We start from the raw sequence: 19,855 nt of genomic DNA, 5'->3' as shown, positions 1-19,855 counted from the left end.
AATTTGAGCAGTCTATAGTTAATTAACTTCAAATTTTTTTTTTTTGCTGTAACTTCAATTTTTCCGCTCTAATGCATATACTACCTCCGTTTCATATTATTTGCAACGATTAGTCATTTTTCTTCTCTATATTATGTCAAATCGTTGCAAATAATGTTTCATATGAACACTGATTTAATAACATTCCAAGGTTCTCAGTAATCTGAAGCAATGTCAGACGGAAATGGTATGTTTCTAGTACATGAAACCCATGGCAACGTTCTATGCTGCAAATGTGGCATCTCTATGCAACCAAATGCAGCCAACATGTGTGTGAGGTGTTTGTGTTCCGAAATCGATATCACAGAAGGTTTGCAGAAGCAAGTGAGAATCTCATATTGCCCTAAATGTGAAACTTACTTGCAGCCTCCGAATACTCGAGTCAGGGCTGATCCAGAGTCAAAGGAACTCCTGACATTCTGCCTGAAGAGGCTGAATTTGGCCAAGGCTAAAGTCACATTGGTGGATGCTGAGTTTGTTTGGAGAGAAGAAAACTCTAAGAGGCTTGAGGTGAAGCTAAGAATTCAGAAAGAAGTGCTTCGTGGGGCGGTTTTAGAGAGAGCTTATCATGTAATCTATGTCAAGCTCTACCAAATGTGCTCCTACTGTAATAGGATACAGTCTAATCCAGATCAGTGGGTTGCATCAGTTCAACTGCGACAGCATGTTTCGCACAGGAGGACTTTCTTGTATTTAGAACAGCTTATTATTAAGCATGATGCTGCCAATGAAGCTATCAGGATTAAGCAGTTGCATAATGGAATTGACTTCTTTTTTTCCAACAGAAGTCATGGGTTGAAATTTGTGGATTTTATTGGTAAATTTGCTCCTGTCAAAAGTCGCAGTGACAAAGAGCTCGTGTCTCAGGATTCGAAGAGCAATACTTACAGGTACAAGTACACTTTCTCTGTTGATATCAGCCCCATCTGTCGCGAAGACCTTATATGTCTTCCTCCTAGAGTGGCTGTTAGTCATGGGAATATAGGCCCTCTTGTGATTTGCACAAAAGTAACCAACAGTTTAATGTTGATGGATCCAAACACCTTGAGGTACTGCTTCATAGATGCTGATCAATATTGGAAGTCACCTTTCGACAGCCTGCTCTCTAGCAGGCGTCTAGTGAAGTACATTGTGCTAGACATCGATAATATATCCTCTGAAGTTAATGTTGCTGGCTCGAGGTATGCTTTGGCTGATGCTCAAGTAGCCCGAGTTTCAGATTTTGGAAGGAATGACACGATATTCTGCACCAGGACACACTTAGGCCATCTACTTAGTCCCGGAGACTATGCCCTTGGTTATGATCTTTATGGCGCGAATCATAATGACTCTGAGTTGGACAAGAACAAAGGCCTTATTCTTCCTGAAGTCATACTGATAAAGAAGAGCTATGAAGAGAAACGCCAAAGAAAGCGTGGGAAGCCTCGTGCTTGGAAGCTTAAGAAGCTTAATATGGAGGCTGATGACACTGCCAAAGGTAAAATTGAGCAAGAAAAGGAGGCTAATGAGTATGAGGAATTCTTGATAGACTTGGAAGAGAACCCTGATCTGAGGTTCGGGTTAACGTTGTACTCGAATAAGGACTACCAAGCATCGGAATCAGCTTCTATGACCGATGGAGACGAGTTCCCCTCCATTCCTCTGGATGAGTTGCTTGCTGATCTTCAACTTATGGATGAAGATGAGGAAGCAGGGGATAGTAATAACATGAGGGAATGGTAAGCTCTTTCAAAGAAAAAAATGCTTTACCTTTGTTTTCATGTTTTTCATTTGATTTCTAGATATAGTATACTAATAATGGTTACATACATTGCTAAATTTTGATTTTAGTGTTACAGTTGATTTGGAGTTCTTGGTTATTTGATTTGGTCTTAACTATGAACTTGAAAAGGATTAGTGATGTATCCTTGCATGTATGAAGCTTTGAAGTGGTGGTGGATTTGGAAATTAAAGTTATTGGCAATCATGGTAAATTATTAATTGCTCTTAAGAGTATACCGTTTATTGTTGATTTGATGGTAACATTAATCAATATTTCGTGGAAGGCTTCTTACCTTATAGTGTGAATTTATGAGGATGACTATATAACTGGAGAAAATAAATTAACAACTTTGATGTTTTATTTTCAACTATAAATATTTATGGTTTAATTTGATATAATTTCTTTTGATCTAAGACTTCAACCAATTCTACAATAATGAAATAAAAATAAATTAATAAATAAATAAACCAAAGTCCAAAATGATGATGCATTTATATGAAAAATTACAAATTGTGAAGTGCTCTTTGCTATGGAGAATTTTAACATTGCCATTATTATTACCATTCCTATAGTATTCTCTTTCCTTGTCTCTTGTGAACAATTCGAATAATGTCGAGGTTGTCAATTCTCTCATTACTACAATGGATCATTCAATTTGAATTGGTTTGGTTGTATAAATTGTCCCTTAAGCTTTTGTTATGGTAAAAAATCAATTTTTGCTAGAGGCTATTGATGTAAGAACTCCCTCTCCCCTCCCAACCACCATATTTAAAGAGGGCCGCCTTTGAGTGGTGTTTGGTGTAGGAGTATTTAACATTAGGGTTATAAGTTATAACCAACTCGTCTCTTGGCATTTTCAAAGGAAGTAATAAAAAAATCTAATTGTAGTTAAGTGAAATTGTAATGCAAGTTAGATTATCTATATATAATAAAAAATAAAAATAATTAGAAAATAAAAATAGGACTTTACTTAATATTCCTTTCACACAATTGCAATAAAATTCTTGTAAAGTTCATTCTCTATAGTCAATGTATTGAAACCCTAATCTAGTAATCACGCACGTACAATTATTCAATAACAAAGAACCTCACATGCCTCAATTAGTTCAATTGTTTCTTTTAAAGAAAAGTCAATATCCTTTTATTAATCATACTTTAAAAGTCATTTCTTAATATTTTTCAAAAAAGAAAAAAATTTATGACAATAAACTTTTTTTCCTTTCTTAGTTTGGACAAATTTAGTAACTAATTACCTTTCTCCAATAATTTGAGCCACCGGAACAAATTATAGAGATAGCCATTATCATTAATCGCAAAAATAATTAATGTCACCCGTGCTACTCTTTAATCGAGGCTTTGCTAGCCTTTCTTGACAGATGAAACAAAATTTATATTGTATGCAACAATCAAATTCATTTATAGAATCTTTACCCATCATATCACAGTAATTATAATGTTATTACAAACACACTAATCTCAATTCTACTTTCATAATTTCAAGTTGTTTTTAAAAAGTTTGTGCTACATTTAATGTTATCTCGTCAATTACCTAATAGTAACAAACAATTTAAACTCATTAAATCTTGTAGATCAGATTTCACACATAACATGACTCGTAATTAGTAAGCAAGTTTATTAATCGTACTAGTGTATCATACAACTATACAAGTTTAAGATTAACAAACAATTCAAACTCGCTAATTCCCATAGATTTCATACTCCATTTAGGATTTACTAATTAGCATGACTCGTAGTTAGTAAGCAAGTCAAGTAATCGTACTAGTGTATCATATAAGATCATAGTGTAAATTAAATTAAATAATTAATTAAAGAAATAAATAAAAAAGAAAAAATATCCCCACATCCGTCTTTCTTTCTCTCTCCTCGTCTAAAAATTTATCTCGCCTCCGATTTCTTCTTGCCTCGTGCTCTTTTATCGTTGATTCCAAAAATTTTCGAACAATTTTTTTTCCCAGAATTTCTTGGATTTTCGTCGTCATCTACATCACCTGTAACTCCCACATTTTTTTTCGAGCTTCCATTAATCAATTACCCTTCAATTTCACTTTCTCGAAGGTGCAGATTCATCTCTCACTTGGGAATTTTCGTGATTTTGATTTTTGGGGAAAAACCCTAATTTTTCGTCAATTAGGTTTTTTACTTGATCTTGACTGTTGGAAACCCTAATTTTGTGTTCATTCGATTTCTAGGGCTTCTTAATTGGTGCTGATTTGGGGATTTTCGATTTTTGTATCGGAAATTAGGGCTTATGATTTGAAGTGGATTGTTCTCTTCAAGAGGTCTGATTTATTGATTCAGGTAATTATGATTTTATTTATGTTTAAATTTTTGATTTTTATATATATATATATTTTGCAAAGTATGGAGCTTTTTTTTTTTTTTTTTTTTTGGTACTGGTTAGTGATGAGTGCAGATTTTGGGTGGAATGGCAGTTTTTGGGACTGGCAATTGCAGAAAATCTTAGTGGGTAAATGGTGTAGGAAGTATGCTGCTGGTAGTTTGGAGAAATGCAAAGGTATCATGCTGCTAGCTGCACTAGTGCTGTCAATAACAACACTGCTATTGGGGGCATTTCCAATAGAGATACTAATGCTCGGAACGATTCGTCTTTGTCTGCCAACTTCTCTATAAACTCGAGGTATATCGTTCTTACTTTAGTTTTGGATATCGTGAATTTTGTTTTAAAGCTATGCAAGTTGAAACCTTATGGTGTGACATTTCCATTATAGATCACCGAACTAAAACCCGCGAAGTATTTTGGATAACATACCTTTTTGGCACTATTGATTGTGTTGGAATACGAAATAATTGTTTTGTTCAATTACTCATGACACTACTTCTGCTTGGATATTGTTTGAACAATGCTAAACTTTGACAGTCTGGATCAAGTTGTTTGATTTAGAGATTTAGAAAAGGAATATGTATGTAGTGTTTTCTCCTTCTAGACTTTGAGACTGGAGGTGCTTAGTCTTTCTTTATGAAGAGGATTCCACTAGCAAGCAGTCGATAATGTGAAAACAGTCTGATGCAATCATATTTAAGTTCAGAATTTGATGATTTCAGAATTTCACTTTACAGTTGTTGGGCAGGGAGGGGAGTTGTGTGCGAGAGGTGTTTGGCGCTAATTTACCTCCGACATTTGACTCAGCTTTTTGGTGCTATATATCATGTTGTCACACCCTTGATTACGGAACATTTCTTTCTATTATTTTTTTTTTCCTATTAGGTTTGGGTAGTGTCTGTCTGGTATTGATATCAGGATTGTTACTGTTCCTACTTATGTGTTGTGAATTGTGATGGTCGCTCCTTTCCTGTATCTAAGGTCAGGTGTCTTGTCTTCCCCATTAAGTATTATATCTAAGGTCAGGTTTCTGTTAGGTTTATAGGCATATGAATACTTTTGATTTTGCCCCTATGTTTGATATTTTGTTGTTATGCAATGGCATACCATCAGAAAAAATAAGTTAATTGTTTCAGATCTGCACAGCAACGACTTTTTTTTTTTTTATTTTTTTTTATTTTTTTATATATATATATATATATTTTTTTTTTAATGATAGAGATTTGATCCCAATCCGATCTCAAAATTGATGGAATCTATAATCAATATGAACTTAGTTCATTAAAGACAGTCTGCAGGTCAATTTACTTTTGCAACACTATAATTCATTTTTTTGTAAACTCTTACAGGCGGACTTCACCACTTACACCATATAAGTTGAAGTGCGAGAAGGAGCCACTCAACTCTCGGTACTTTTTTCTTTTATTTTAGTTTAGTAGATTTGACTAAACTAGGAATTATTCTATTGCATATTAGGACATTGAATTAATCCTGTTTTTCCTCCCTGGCTGCTGCAACATAATTATATCTGAATGGAGTTTGTGTGGTTGTAATTTTATTTATATATAGTGGTATAATGGTTTTCTTGAATGAAAAATGCTGTAGATTCTGAAATGTTGAATTGATTTAGAGTGAAAATATAAGATTGTTTAATCACTGGATTCACTGCTTCTATTTTGATGACGTTTTCTTTTCCTTTTGTTTCTTCATCAACAGCTTTGCTGTCCCAATGCAAAGTGAATAAACACTGAGATTCTTCTTCAATGTATTTGTGCTATTTGTTTCTGATTTCTTGTTTTTCATCTCTCTGTTGCTGTTTAGCCTTGGTGCACCTGACTTTCATCCACAAACTGTAAATTGTCCGGAGGAGACTCTTACCAAGGAGTATGTGCAATCTGGTTACAGAGAAACAGTTGAAGGGCTTGAGGTAATCAAAATTGGCATTTTTCATTCTCTTTGTTCACATTCTCCTTTGTTTTACTGGGCTTTTCTTGTCAAGCCTCCTTTGACCTCTCCAATAGAACGCAAAATATCCGTATTTACAGAAGACACTTATTATAGTCATTTTGAAGATATACAAAATTGATCTCTTTTATGATAGTGAAAAGTGTAAACAAACTTTATCTTTTTCATGGATTACCGGTTGGATGATTGGTTTAGAGCACGTCTTACCTTCTGTTTTTTTTTTCTAGATATGAATGTTACAGCAAGTAGCTTTATTCTGTCTGTTGCAGGAAACTAAAGAGCTCTCAGTTACACAAGTCAATACTTTTACGGCACCTATTGTTCTTAAATGCAAAGAGGTGAGAACTGCCGGGGGGCTGCTGGCAACTTTAATATGGCTTTGTTAATTGTTATTTAATGGATGTGTGGGCTGTACTGACGTGTATGAAACTTATCGTTGCAGGCAATTAGGAAACGTCTTAGAGCTATCAATGAGTCTCGTGCTCAGAAGCGCAAGGTAATTATCTTTTTGTAACACAGCCTTTATATTTGCTTCTTGCTTTTCGATGGCGGGTATCCTAATTTCTTCTATTGAGTGATATTGAGTGAAACTGATGCCCTGCAATTTAATCCTTTAGGCTGGCCAAGTTTACGGAGAGCCACTTTCTGGTTCCTTGTTGAGTAAATCTTGTGTCTTTCCAGAGCAGAAGTCTTGTGGCGAGGACTTTAAGAAAAGATGGATTGAGGTTTGTGTTCTCATTTTTTTTTTTTTTAATTTTTTTAATTTTTTTTATTATTATTATTATTATTATTTTTTTTATAATTTAATTCTTAGTATCTTATTGGAAATTGATAGTATTGGTGGGCTGGCAAATTTTATTAAGGTTTCTGGTACTTGTGTACTACCTATGGTGCTATCTTCATTACAGGTTTTGTGCCAGTTGTACTTAAAATTTTACAGGTTTGCTGTTATGTGCAAATTTCATAGCAAAATTTCACTGGCCTTTCTTTAGGTTAGCAAACATTTGGCCTAAGGTTGTCAATCTTTCTTTCGAAATTCCAGATCTGGAACTTAGATGACCTGAAATGAATGTTAAGGGTTTCACTCTTGATTGTAAATATCCAAGGGGTTTAAAGTATTGATTTTTGGCTGTGGATGTTGTTGAACTGGTGTTGCTTAGTGTGATTTAGCAGTGGTGGTTCTTGTTGGAATGGTGTTTTTGATGATTATGGTCAGTGTTAGTATTGGCAGAAGTCATGGTTGGCTGGTGTGGTGTAGAGCCAGAGGTGATGGTGTGTCCTGGCGTGGCGGAAGGAAAGATATTGTTAAAATCTATTTTTTGTATTCTTTTGGTTTAATTTAATGGGAGGAGGTGTATGGGGATCCCATATTTTGGGGGTTTGGATGGTTGTCTTCCAATTAACAATTTGTCTTAATTACTTAGTTTAAACTTCAGCTTATTCTGAAGCTGTTCCTGATGGTTAAAACACGTGAACAGAATTGGGCCTTAGTTTGACAAAGAACTAATGAATACACTAAGTGTAGGGTCCATAGTTGAAAACTTATGCCTTCTGCTGATTGTGCCGAATATGAATGGAAACATGTTCGTTGTTGAAGGGATTACTACTTTTGTTGCTTATAGTACTCATTTTCATGCATGTGTTTTAGCTGGATTGCTCATACTAATAGTTACACTAATGTATGCGTATTTTCACGAAAAATCTTTTTAGGGATTTTTTTTGGAGTTGGGGGGGGGGGGGGTGAACAATCGTATACTCAATCTTTATGAAGATTAACTTTCGGATACAGTTAAATTTAGATATTTTTAGATAAGTTAAACATCGTAATGGCTCTACTTTGTTGGCAAACATGTTAAAACTTTTTTTATAGAAATAATATCTCTTGCACAATAATAATTTTTTTTATATAGTATCTTTAATGAAGCAAAATGCGGCTGTTATGAGGTGCTTTCTCCTTTATCGGAAAATCTCATTTTAATTTTTGAATCTTGCATGATTAGCTTCCTTTTTTTTTTTAGTAATTTTGCTGAACTTTTGCTTAAGTCAACTTAACTTTGCTGAACTTAACTTGTTTTTACTGGAAGAGTTAAGCTGAGGAGAACATAGCTTGAGTTGATATATATTGTCAAAGTATTTGGAAGAATATGTAATTCAGAATCTTGGAAGATATGCTGATTTATATAGATTATTTTTTTGACGTATGTGCTTTAAATGTGCTCCTCTTATATATTTTTGTGCCTTCCATTTTTCAGGGCTTATCCCAATACCACAAAAGCCTTCGTTCTTTAGCAGATCATGTTCCCCATGGCTATAGGAAAAAGTCGCTATTTGAGGTTCTCATCAGAAACAATGTTCCCTTGCTGAGAGCAACATGGTTTATTAAAGTAACCTATCTCAATCAGGTATGTGCTCTCCCTCCTTCCCCAAATCACATAAGGAAAAACCATTATCTTGTGTTCCTTCTATTTGCCAGTAGTTAGCTCATTCACCAATGTACAATTGGTTGTGATATTTGCACGTTTGACTTAAATGGGTAAAACCAACTGGTTGTGAAATTTGCACATTTGATTTAAATGAGTAAAACATTTACTAAGATTTAACGAGCAAAATTTATTGTTAAATATTATAATGTTCGACTTAAAATGGAAAACTTTTTATGAGTTGAAGTTTGGAAATTATTATTATTGCTATTGGTGTAATATAGAAGTTTACTTTTGTCTATATATGGTCCATAGTTGGAATAAAGAGAAAACAAATAAAAGAGTTAAAAAAAAAATTCTCACTCCGTCCCATATTCTAACTCTTATATTTCTTTTTGGGTTTCCTAAAATGTTGTGCTTTTTTTTTTTTTATAATTATTTTTAATTTTATTTTTTACTTATTTTCGAATAAAAAAATTACTCCTATATGTCCCCAAATTTTCGTGTCATAATTTAATTATTTTACCTTTCTACATAAAATATTCCTACGTAATTTTTGAATGCACTTCAGTTTTTGTATATTTTGGATTGTTTTGTGTTATGCTTATTGGTTAGAATTGTTGTCCGTTGCTAGCATTTTGAGTGCATCCTGATATTCTGATATTGTTGGCCTAAATTTGTTAACACACTCTATTGATGGGATGCATATCATTGTTATTTCCACTTGACTTCACAGCAGTCTTTCAGTTTATATTTTATAATGTGTCATCCTGCATTTAAAATTTTGCAGATTAGGCCTGGATCCTCAAGTGTCTCCAGTGGGTCTCCTGACCGAATTCAGTTATCGCGTACAGAGATTTGGACAAAGGATGTCACTGATTACTTGCAGTATATTCTGGATGAGTTATTCCCAAGGAATAGTTCTCATTCCATCCCTCAAAATAGGGATCGATCACAACAAATGCTATATGCAGGGTCAGTGCAAAAAAAAAGTGATCAAGTTTCATCGGCTTTGGATTCTGAGGAGCCGTCATTGCATACTAAGTGGTGGTATGTGGTGCGTATTCTTCATTGGCACCATGCAGAAGGACTTATTCTTCCTTCTCAAGTTATTGACTGGGTATTCTTGCAGTTTCAGGTGCTTTTCTTTTCTTAATTAAATTTTAGATTTCTGACATACCCACCTAATATTATAGTAAGCTATCTGATTTGATTGATTTTCTGTCTTATTTTAAAACTTTGTTCCTGTGTTCATTGTAGGATAAAGATTTACTCAAGGTCATGCAGTTCCTTCTGCCAATAATTTATGGAGTATTGGAAACCATTACTACATGTCAAACATATGTGCGCAAACTTGTTGAAGTCACTCTGCGTTTTCTCAAGGAAGCTTCCACAGGCTGTTCTGATCCGGTGGATAATTCTCGAAGAGCATATACTTGTTCTGCTCTTGTTGAGATGCTTCAATATTTAATACTGTCTGTACCGGATACTTTTGTTGGTCTGGATTGCTTTCCCTTGCCGCACTGTCTGATGATGTCTGCAGAAAGTGGTGTGTCACATCATTCTAAGTCACCTGTGTGTTTTGAACACCCAAAGGATGATTCTGCAGGGGTTTCGCATGTTATAACTAACAACCGTCTTGATGTCAAACATCCATCATCTTGGTTTAGGCGTGTAGTTTCGTCGATCAAGAAACGATCAACTTATTTGGCAAAGGCTGCCAGCCCTGGCTATTCTGGGCAGAATGTTGCTAAAGCTGTGCAAGCCTTAGATAAAGCTCTTGTGCTAGGAGATGTCCAAGAGGCTTATAAGTTACTCTTTGAAGGTATTTCTGACTCCTCTGTTCATGAAGGTTGGATTGGCGAAGTAAGCCCATGCTTAAGGTCATCGTTAAAATGGATAAGATATGTTGGTCCTCCATTAGTTTATTCCGTGTTTTTGCTTTGCGAATGGTGTACTTGTGATTTCAGGGATTTTAGAACGTCATCTTTTCATGATGTAAAATTTACTGGGAGAAAAGATTTTTCTCAACTCTATATTGCTACTAGGCTCATGAAGCAGAAGATGAGGGAGATACAGAGGTCAGAAAAAGGAAAGAAAGGTTCTGAAAGTAGGGCTGATGTAAGTTATGACAAATTTACCTGCATTGAAACATCAGATTATTTTGAAAGCCCTGGCCCCTTACATGACATTATAATATGTTGGTTGGATCAACATGATGCTCAAAAAGGGGAAGGTTCTAAGCGTGTACAGTTACTCCTCATCGAGCTCACTCGCTTTGGAATTTTTTCTCCATTGGCATATGCAAGGCAGCTCTTAGTTAGTGGAATTATGGACAAAAATGGTCCCGTTGTTGATCCAGACAGACGCAAGAGACATTTTCGGATCTTGAAACAACTTTCAGTTTCATGTATGCTTGATGTTTTTGATGAAGCACAGAGTGCTGACAGATCACTACTTCTGGAAGCAATACATGTATACTCTAATGAAAGGTGCCTTCTTCTTCGTGGATTGCTTGCTGATGAGCACAAGCAAATTAGAAGTACTAATTATGCACCAAAGAAGCAGAAAGAAAATCAAATCTCTCAAAGGGATCATTCTTTACCTCCTTCCATATACCAGTTGAAAACACCACAGACTTTGTCAGCCGTGTCTTATAATAAGAGCAAGAAAAATGGTCTTGACCTAGAGAAATTGAAACTCTCTATTCTGGAGCTGTTGCTCCTGCCGAAGTCTGCTGCTGATGCTGGAGCTGATGAATCTCAAGTAAACATGAAAAGGTCTGTTGGACTCATTTCAGGCAAGCTAGACATTGCAGATGGAACACCTGGCTGTGAAGAATGTCAAAGGGCAAAGAGACAAAAAATAGGTGAAGAAAAATATTCATTTCTTCATGGACCCTCTTCAAACCCATTAGACGATGAAGATAGTTGGTGGGTGAGGAAGGAGCCAAAATCCGTGGATTCCCTTAAAGTAGAACAACCAATCAAGCCGAGCAAGCAAGCCTCGAGAGGTCGACAGAAGTCTGTGCGTAAAACACAAAGTCTGGCTCAACTAGCTGCATCAAGAATTGAGGGAAGTCAGGGAGCATCTACAAGCCATGTATGTGACAATAAGGTGGGATGTCCTCACCATCGGCCAGTTCCGGAAGGAGATGCTGAAAAATCTGCTGATGGCAACAGGGCAATCAGTGGCACAGATATTGTATCTATTGGTAAAAAGCTGAAGCGATTGAAATATGCTGAGAAGAGGAGCATTTCTGCTTGGCTAGTTAGTTATGTCAAGCAGGTTGTTGAGGAAACAGAAAGAACTTCAACCAAGGCTGGTCAGGTTAATCGGTCTTTATCTTCTGTTGATGAAAAGAGCTCAGCAAAGTGGAAGCTTGGTGAGGATGAGTTGTCTGTCATACTTTATTTGATGGACATGTGCACTGAAGTGCCTTTGGCAATCAGTTTTCTCGTTTGGCTGTTGCCTAAGGCTCTAGGTAATCTTAATGCCCCTATACATGGTGGAAGAAATATGATGGTGCTGCCTAGAAATGTGGAAAGCCATGCATGCGAAGTGAAGGAACCATTTCTCTTGTCAGCTATACGGAGGTGTGTTGAGTATATTATTAATTTTGTTAGTGGATGTGTTGTGCTTTATACTTGTGCATGGATAAATGGACAAAACATTTGGTTCTTTCCTATTCTCATCTCATGACTGTCTTTTCTGCTATATTGTTATTGTAATGTGACCTTGAACTTTGTGTTGAAGTTGTCTAATTTCTGTATTAAAATGGTTTTTTATTTTTTTGATTTTAAATTTTATCTTATTTAATTAAATTATTATTATTAATTTTTTTTTTACTGTCCTTTTGCTTAACATTAAATAATCTCACTACTTCCTCAATTTTTCACGTGTTTTTATCATTTTCACTTAACACACTATTTCTATATTGATTTCTACCATTTTCTATTACTAATAGTAATAAATATCATTATTTTATTTGTTGTTTAGATAATCTCGTTATATATTCAAAATATAATATTTTTTTATTTTTTGATAAAAGAATCATTAAAGTTATAAATGGTCAAAGTAGGGTATTGACAAACATGGAAATGAAGGAATTATAATTTTTTGTTCTGTCTTCCATTTTATGTTTTCAAGGAAGTAATTTTACTATTCCTTGTCTTGTCCTTTCTTAGTATATGATAATAGTTATATCACGATGGGATTGTTCCACACCAGGTCAATTGAATACTTGAGCTATATAATTGTAGGCGTCTACATTTGTTGTTCTCTTTTGAAATTTTTTGAATAAATCTGGGGGCATACAAGATCTGTTGTTGTATTTGCCCAGAAAATGGTGTTATTTACTATTATATCTTTTCTGTATTATATGTATTCATTTTGTAAATTTTTCCCTTTATTGCTGCTGCAAAATTTTATCCCTCTTTTTATCCATGGTAAAAATAGATATGAAGAAGGATGTATGGTTAAAGATGTTTTATATTGTTTCTGTGTGCACAGACTTTATTTTATTTGTATCTTGTTGCTGAACCTGCTTTCTTTTCTTTTCTTTTTTTCTCCTCTTTTTTACTGTTTACCTGTTTTAGGTATGAGAACATAATTCTTGCAGTGGATCTTTTACCTGAAATCTTGTCAAGCACAATGCATCGTGCTGCAGCAGTTTTAGGCTCCAATGGCAGGCTTTCCGGTTCACCAACCTTTCTGTATGCTAGATATTTGCTGAAGAAATATTGCAATGTTAGCAGTGTAATAGAATGGGAGAAAAGTTTTAAGGCAACTTGTGACAAAAGACTCCTTTCTGAACTTGAATCCGGAAAATTGCAAAATGGAGAATTTGGTTTTTCTTTTGCAGTTCCAGCTGGTGTTGAGGATCTTGACGATTTTATCCGCCAAAAAATTAGTAGTAACCGTTCGTCTAGAATGGGTATGAGTATGCGAGAAATTGTGCAAAGATGTGTTGAAGAAGCAGTTCGTCACCTTTTTGGCAAGGAGAGAAAGCTTTTTGGGCCTGGTGCTCAAAAGAATGCTGGCATAGACAAATGGGATGATGGGTATCAAATTGCTCAGCAAATTGTTGTTGGGCTCATTGATTGTATTAGGCAGACTGGTGGTGCTGCTCAAGAAGGGGATCCTGCTTTGGTTTCTTCTGCTGTTTCTGCAATCGTTGGCAATGTTGGGCCAGCTATAGCTAAAATGCCAGATTTCACATCAGTCAGTAATCATTCAAACTTTCCTGCTCCAACTGGGTCACTGAGTTTTGCTCGCCGAGTTTTGCGGATACATATAAATTGCCTGTGTTTACTCAAAGAAGCACTTGGTGAGAGGCATAGTCGTGCTTTTGAAATAGCTCTTGCTACAGAAGCTTCTTCTGCTCTTGCTGGAGTCCTTTTGCCAGGTAAGAATGCTCGAGGTCAATATCATGTGTCACCCGACGCTCATGATTCTAGCGTGAATTTGTCAAATGAAGTACCTAATAATTCCACAAAAGTTGCTGTTGGAAGGGCTACAAAGATTTCTGCAGCTGTGTCAGCTCTTATCATTGGGGCAATTATCCACGGGGTCTCTAGCCTGGAGAGAATGGTAACAGTCTTCAGGCTTAGAGATGGTTTGGATTTGGTTCAGTTTGTTAGGAGTTCTCGGACCCACTCAAATGGGAATGCAAGATCAGCTGGGGCCCTCAAAATAGACAATGCACTTGAAGTTTATATTCATTGGTTTAGGCTACTTGTTGGAAATTGTAGAGCAGTGTCTGATGGTGTAATTGTAGAGCTTCTAGGTGAACCCTCTGTGATTGCTCTTTCAAGGATGCAGCGCACACTTCCTATTAACCTTGTGTTACCTCCAGCATATTCTTTGTTTGCATTTATGATATGGAGGCCATTTATCTTCAGTTTCACCCCAGGAGGTCGTGAAGAGATTCCTCAGTTGCTACAGTCTTTGTCCTTGGCTATAGGCGATGCAATAAAACATGCACCTTTTCGAGATATATGTCTAAGAGATACTCATGGTTTCTTTGATATCGTGACTTCTGATACTACAGATGCTGAGTTTGCATCCATTTTAGAGCTGAATGGTTCAGACAGGCTTTTAAAGGCCAAAGCTTTTATCCCTCTGCGCGCTAGGCTTTTTCTGAATGCATTAGTTGACTGTAAACTACCACATTCTGTGTCTTTGCAGGATGATGGTGGTCGATTATCTGGGACTAGTGATGCAAAGGTTCAATATGAGGAGAGTGAAACAAATATTTCTGATAGGCTTGTTAGTGCTTTGGATACTTTGCAGCCTGCTAAATTTCATTGGCAGTGGGTTGAGCTTAGGCTTTTTCTTAGTGAGCTAACCCTTATCAATAAACTAGATTCCTCCAATGACACAGTATCAGTAGCTGAGGCTATCCGTTGCCTTACACCTAATCCTGATAAGGGTGGTTCTTTGGAAAATGAGAGCAATTTCATTCCGATTGTCCTTACAAGGTTATTGGTGAGGCCAGATGCTGCTCCACTCTTTTCAGAAGTAGTACGTCTTTTTGGAAGGTCATTGGAAGATTCATTGCTGTTACATGTTAAATGGTTTCTAGAAGGACAAGATGTGCTTTTTGGAAAGAAATCTATAAGGCAGCGGCTTGTGAACTTTGCAGATTCTAAAGCTATTTCTACTAAGGCCCAGTTCTCGAAGCCCTGGGGCTGGGCTAATTCCAATTCTGACGCTATAGGAAGTCGGGGAGACAAAAGGAGATTTGAAACTCCATCTGTGGAAGAAGGTGAACTGGTTGAGGAGGACTATAAAAGAAATGCCAGAGGTGCCTCAAAGCTGTCAAATCGTGAAGGCCTCAACTCCAATCAACAGTTTGTGACGGAGAGAGCTCTTATGGAATTGGTTCTTCCTTGCATTGATCGAAGTCCTGATGATTCTCGCAATAGGTTTGCAAGTGAGCTTATTAAGCAGATGAACAATATTGAGCAACAAATAAGTGGGTTTACTTCAGGGTCCAGTAAACAGACAGGATCATCTCCTTCTGGGTCTGAAGGTTTTACTAGCAAAAGTAGTACCAGAAAGAGCATGAAAGGAAGTAGCCCTGGGTTAGCCCGACGAGCAGCAGCAGTAACAACTGATTCAGCACCGTCTTCTCCTTTAGCTCTGCGAGCATCAATATCATTGCGACTACAGCTACTTGTGAGATTGCTTCCTTCTATATGTGCGGATGGGTAAATGCCTTTTCTCTTCTTGGTACTGTATTACATCTGTACTTTGCATGTTGAACTTTCATCCTTTTTGTGTTCAATTGAAAGTTATTGTTTTAACATTTTCCCTTTTAAAAAAATGAAACGTTCTTATGTAGTCTTCAAAATTATTAGAAATGCTTCAGAACATAAGATTTCTAAGTAGATACTGTAATGTGGCTACATGAGTATTTTAGCAAACTATTGGCTGACCCCTTGCATATTGTTAATAAGAGGGTGCTTGTGGATGATGTGGCTTTGTGGGTGTAGCTTAACCTGGAGGCAATTGCCTTTACTATGTGTTCTGTTCTGTTATTTGTGAAATGCACTTCATTTTCTGTTGCTGTTTTCTCAGTCAGTTATTGGATTTTCCAGGGATTCGTCTGGTCGCAGTTCAAGGTTTATGCTTGCATCAGCTATACTCCGTCTTCTTGGAAGTAGGGTTGTTTATGAAGATGTGGACATGTCTTTCAATCCTCGACGGGGATCGCCACTGAAAGATTCTGAGTTACAGATGGAAACTTGTGCAGATGTTTCTTTGGATTTGTCAGGGAAGAATTTATTTGATTGGCTATTGCTAGTATTACATGCTTTGCTGAACAGTTCTCAACCCAGTTGGCTCAGATTAAAATCTCCCTCAAAGTCAACTGTTGTGTCCTCGAAAGACTTTGCTGGATTTGATCGTGAGATCTTAGAGAATTTACAGGTTTGGTTCTTGTGTTGCTGTGGTTTACTGGTTTGTTGTTTCCATGATGTCTGTGTTTGGCACGTTTTTTGTGTTTTAATAACTGAGCCCCTCTCTCCTTTGATTTTCTTCCCATCATGCTGAGTTCATTCAAAAATCACCTTTGCTAATTGTTAGCCTTTCCATGTTACCTTTTGATTTATTATGTGTTTTTAATAAATTGCCTTTTCAAAAGACTTGAATCGGCCATTTTCTTTCTAAAGCAATTAATTTGTAACTCATATATAAGGGTGAAACAATCTAATAGGTAGGTGAAGATGTGTGAAAGTTACTAATAGATGATTTGTTGACACATTATTGGTTCTGTATGAAACCAGAAACAGTCTGTATTCTTCAAGAGAGCTAGGATAAATCTTTGAAGCTGTTTCTGGTCAACTTCTATTTGATGCAAGATGCAATAAGGATGCACTTAACTTAAATGTTTTGCTCCCTCCTCCCCTAAAGAAACGTTTCATTTCTTTATTAAGGTATATTTATTTAGGTATGTAGGAGAAATGGGTATATTTATTAAGGTATGTATGTATGGTTTTTCTTTTGAAAGGAAAAATTACCAGAAAACCATGTGATATCAATTGCTCCAAATTGGTTCCTGCCAATCGGAGCTAGTTAGCGACTGGAGAAACAGACCTATTCAACTAGTTGCTGCATGTAATTATTGTGTTGTACTTCCTTGGATTAAAGGTTACCCTGAGGGGTGAAGGGGTCATGTATTCTGAGCTCATCTATCAAGTAACTATGCTCAGCGAAGGGGCCAGCATGTGACTTGTAGTTTTTGTTTATATTCTGTGTGAATGCTAGTGCCATTTGCCATTTGCCATTGGTTGATATAATGTTTTTTCTGAGTGTATATCTGATATCAAGGTGTATCCTAGGGGTATCATTTCATCTTTTTTTTCTGTTTGCTTATTGCAGAGTGAGTTGGATCGGATGCACTTGCCAGATGCAATACGATGGCGTATTCAAGCAGCTATGCCAGTTGTTGTACCCAACCCACGAACCTTTATCTCTTGCCAGCCGCCTACTCTTGCATCTACTGCTCTTGCTTCACTTCAGCCCAGTGTCAGTTTTCCTTCTAACCAAGCAAGTCCGTTGCCAAAGAATATACTGCCGTCTGTGCGCACTGCTACATCTACTGCCATGCTTGGAAAGTCAAAATCAGCTGTCTCTCAACCTGATAACGATTTGGAGGTTGACCCATGGATGCTTTTGGAAGATGGGGCAGGTTCAGGCTCATCTTCTAGTAACACTGCAGTTATGGGTGGTGGTGACCATGCTAACCTTAGAGCATCCAGTTGGTTGAAAGGAGCTGTTAGAGTGAGACGGACTGATCTCACATACATTGGTGCTGTGGATGACGATAGCTGATCCTACTTGACCTTGTAATTTATTTTGGTCCCGGAATGAGCAGATCCTTCAGAGAGAAAAAATCAATGATTTTCATGGTGCATTAAGAAGGCAATTATCTTTCTTGTTGCTGCCCTCTTCACTCGGATTGGAGGGCCAGAAAGCAGGTGGAATACTTGCTACTTGTTGGCCTGAGGGCTGAGGATCTGTGTAAGCTGCTATGAATTTTTATCCTGCCCAAGTGCCAAGGTGGCTGCTTATCTGAAGTCTGCTTCATTAACTAACCTATGAACACCACCGCCACAAGCACGGGTCGGAGGCTTGTATATAATTAGATATAATGGTGACCGTGATTGCTTGAGCTCGGCAAAATCTCTGCTCTGTAGTTTTTTTTTTTTTTTTTTTTTTTTGAAATATCTTGTCCCATTCTTCTCCTCTGATGCCCTGAGTACTATGCTCACCAAGTCACCAGATATTCTGGCTGGTAGCTATCTATACTGTAGAATATAGCCGGGGCATAGGTGTTATGACTTTTGAACTCAGCATTGAAGAAATGCCATTGTAGATCATGGGCCTGAATATGGCTATTTGCCATTTTTCTTTTGCCTAACTTGTCAGATATTCAAAGTGTTAGCTCATTCTCCAGAAATTATAGCCCCTGATCACAGCCCTAAACTTAATGCTGCATCCATTTATAATATGAGCATCAACATTCATTTAACTCTTCCATTGTTCTTAAAAAACATAAACATAAACCAAATTACACCATTTATATTTCTTAATTAAGTTTTGAAGTTTATCTTTCCTAAAGTTTTGACAACCTTACACACAATTTATCAATTACTACTTGCTTAGCGACCATGTAAAATTTCCTCATAACCCAATAGATTAAACCAAATTACAAATCCAAATATTTAGAAAACGCTACAAAATTAAACCCTAGTACAAAAAAACTTCAACAAAATTGTCAATTAGTTTTGAGCATTAAATAAAACTAAAGCAATATATTCATATATTATATAAGTTTAGATAACAAAGGTACAATAATACATCATTCGTATCAGTCTTAATAAAAAGTTAATACTGCAGAATCTGATAGTCGCTTGGTGCGTATTGGATGCTTCGATGCATTTGCATTACTGTCATCCTAACTAAAGGGTTGTAAGCCGAGCAACTCTTAAGTATCTTGTTTCGTTGTTTGATGTATGTCTTGGAGGCAATCTTGGCAACTTTCATTGTTGCGTTAGTACAATTTGAAAGTACACAAAGCCTCATTGGACATTTTCTGTACATCTTCACAAACGCTGGTGGATTCTCCTTTAGGATCTTTGATTGTGAGCGAGCTCTCCACTTCAAAATCTACTATGTAATGTCACCAACATTTGTTGCGGAATTTCCCACAATTTTCAGTTTGGGGCTTCTTAGCTAATTTTTTACAAAATTCCTCAAATATAACGTTCATTTCAAACAATTAAGTAAATCAATATCTATGTTAAATTTAAATTACCTGCAAGAATCCATCACATGTACCAGCAAATATTAAAGTGTTTGGACAAGTGTTCCAAATCAAGCCATCAACCAATCCTAACGGAATCTTAGAGATTAAATTTGTAATCAGTCCAGCCACTAATGGGGCTAAACTCCTAATATTTAATTGAACTCTGCTCATCTTTTTCAATTAATCAATTATTTGGATTTAAAAATATGTAGGAGTATTTGAGGCTTTCCAAAGGAAGGTTAGTTATGTATGAGTAAATGCATAACGAGGGGCATGAAGGTAATTTTACGTAAATGCATTTATGAATTTAGAGCAGTGCCACTGGGTGATCAATTGTATCACTACATGATTAAATGGTATCATTGAACATTTCAGTGGTACTATTTATGTATGTAGTGGTATTATATATTCATTCAGTGGTATTCATTACGTGTAGAAATAGTATAACTACGGGAGAAATTGTATCACTACATAGTCAATGGTACTATCTA

At 36.4% G+C, this 19,855-nt stretch overlaps 1 protein-coding gene and 1 pseudogene across 1 annotated transcript; both read left to right on the top strand.

Moving 5' to 3' along the window:
* The first annotated feature begins 210 nt into the window (after nucleotides 1-210).
* LOC145640676 (uncharacterized) lies at nucleotides 211-1,761 on the top strand (annotated as a pseudogene).
* Nucleotides 1,762-3,451: 1,690 nt separating this feature from the next.
* Nucleotides 3,452-18,515, top strand: LOC145639572 (mediator of RNA polymerase II transcription subunit 12-like). Its single transcript, XM_081690848.1, has 14 exons — nucleotides 3,452-3,877; nucleotides 4,012-4,120; nucleotides 4,255-4,460; nucleotides 5,513-5,572; nucleotides 5,985-6,090; nucleotides 6,398-6,466; nucleotides 6,571-6,624; nucleotides 6,746-6,853; nucleotides 8,381-8,530; nucleotides 9,339-9,686; nucleotides 9,809-12,144; nucleotides 13,147-15,762; nucleotides 16,153-16,483; nucleotides 17,435-18,515. Exons 3-14 carry the CDS (start codon nucleotides 4,330-4,332, stop codon nucleotides 17,885-17,887), a joined length of 6,762 nt encoding a protein of 2,253 aa, XP_081546974.1. The 5' UTR covers nucleotides 3,452-3,877; nucleotides 4,012-4,120; nucleotides 4,255-4,329; the 3' UTR covers nucleotides 17,888-18,515.
* Nucleotides 18,516-19,855: the final 1,340 nt, after the last annotated feature.

The sequence above is a fragment of the Chenopodium album genome, chromosome 7 (genome assembly GCF_948465745.1).
Source record: "Chenopodium album chromosome 7, dcCheAlbu1.1, whole genome shotgun sequence".
NCBI lineage: Eukaryota > Viridiplantae > Streptophyta > Magnoliopsida > Caryophyllales > Amaranthaceae > Chenopodium > Chenopodium album.
This window is presented reverse-complemented; position numbering and strand designations above follow the sequence as displayed.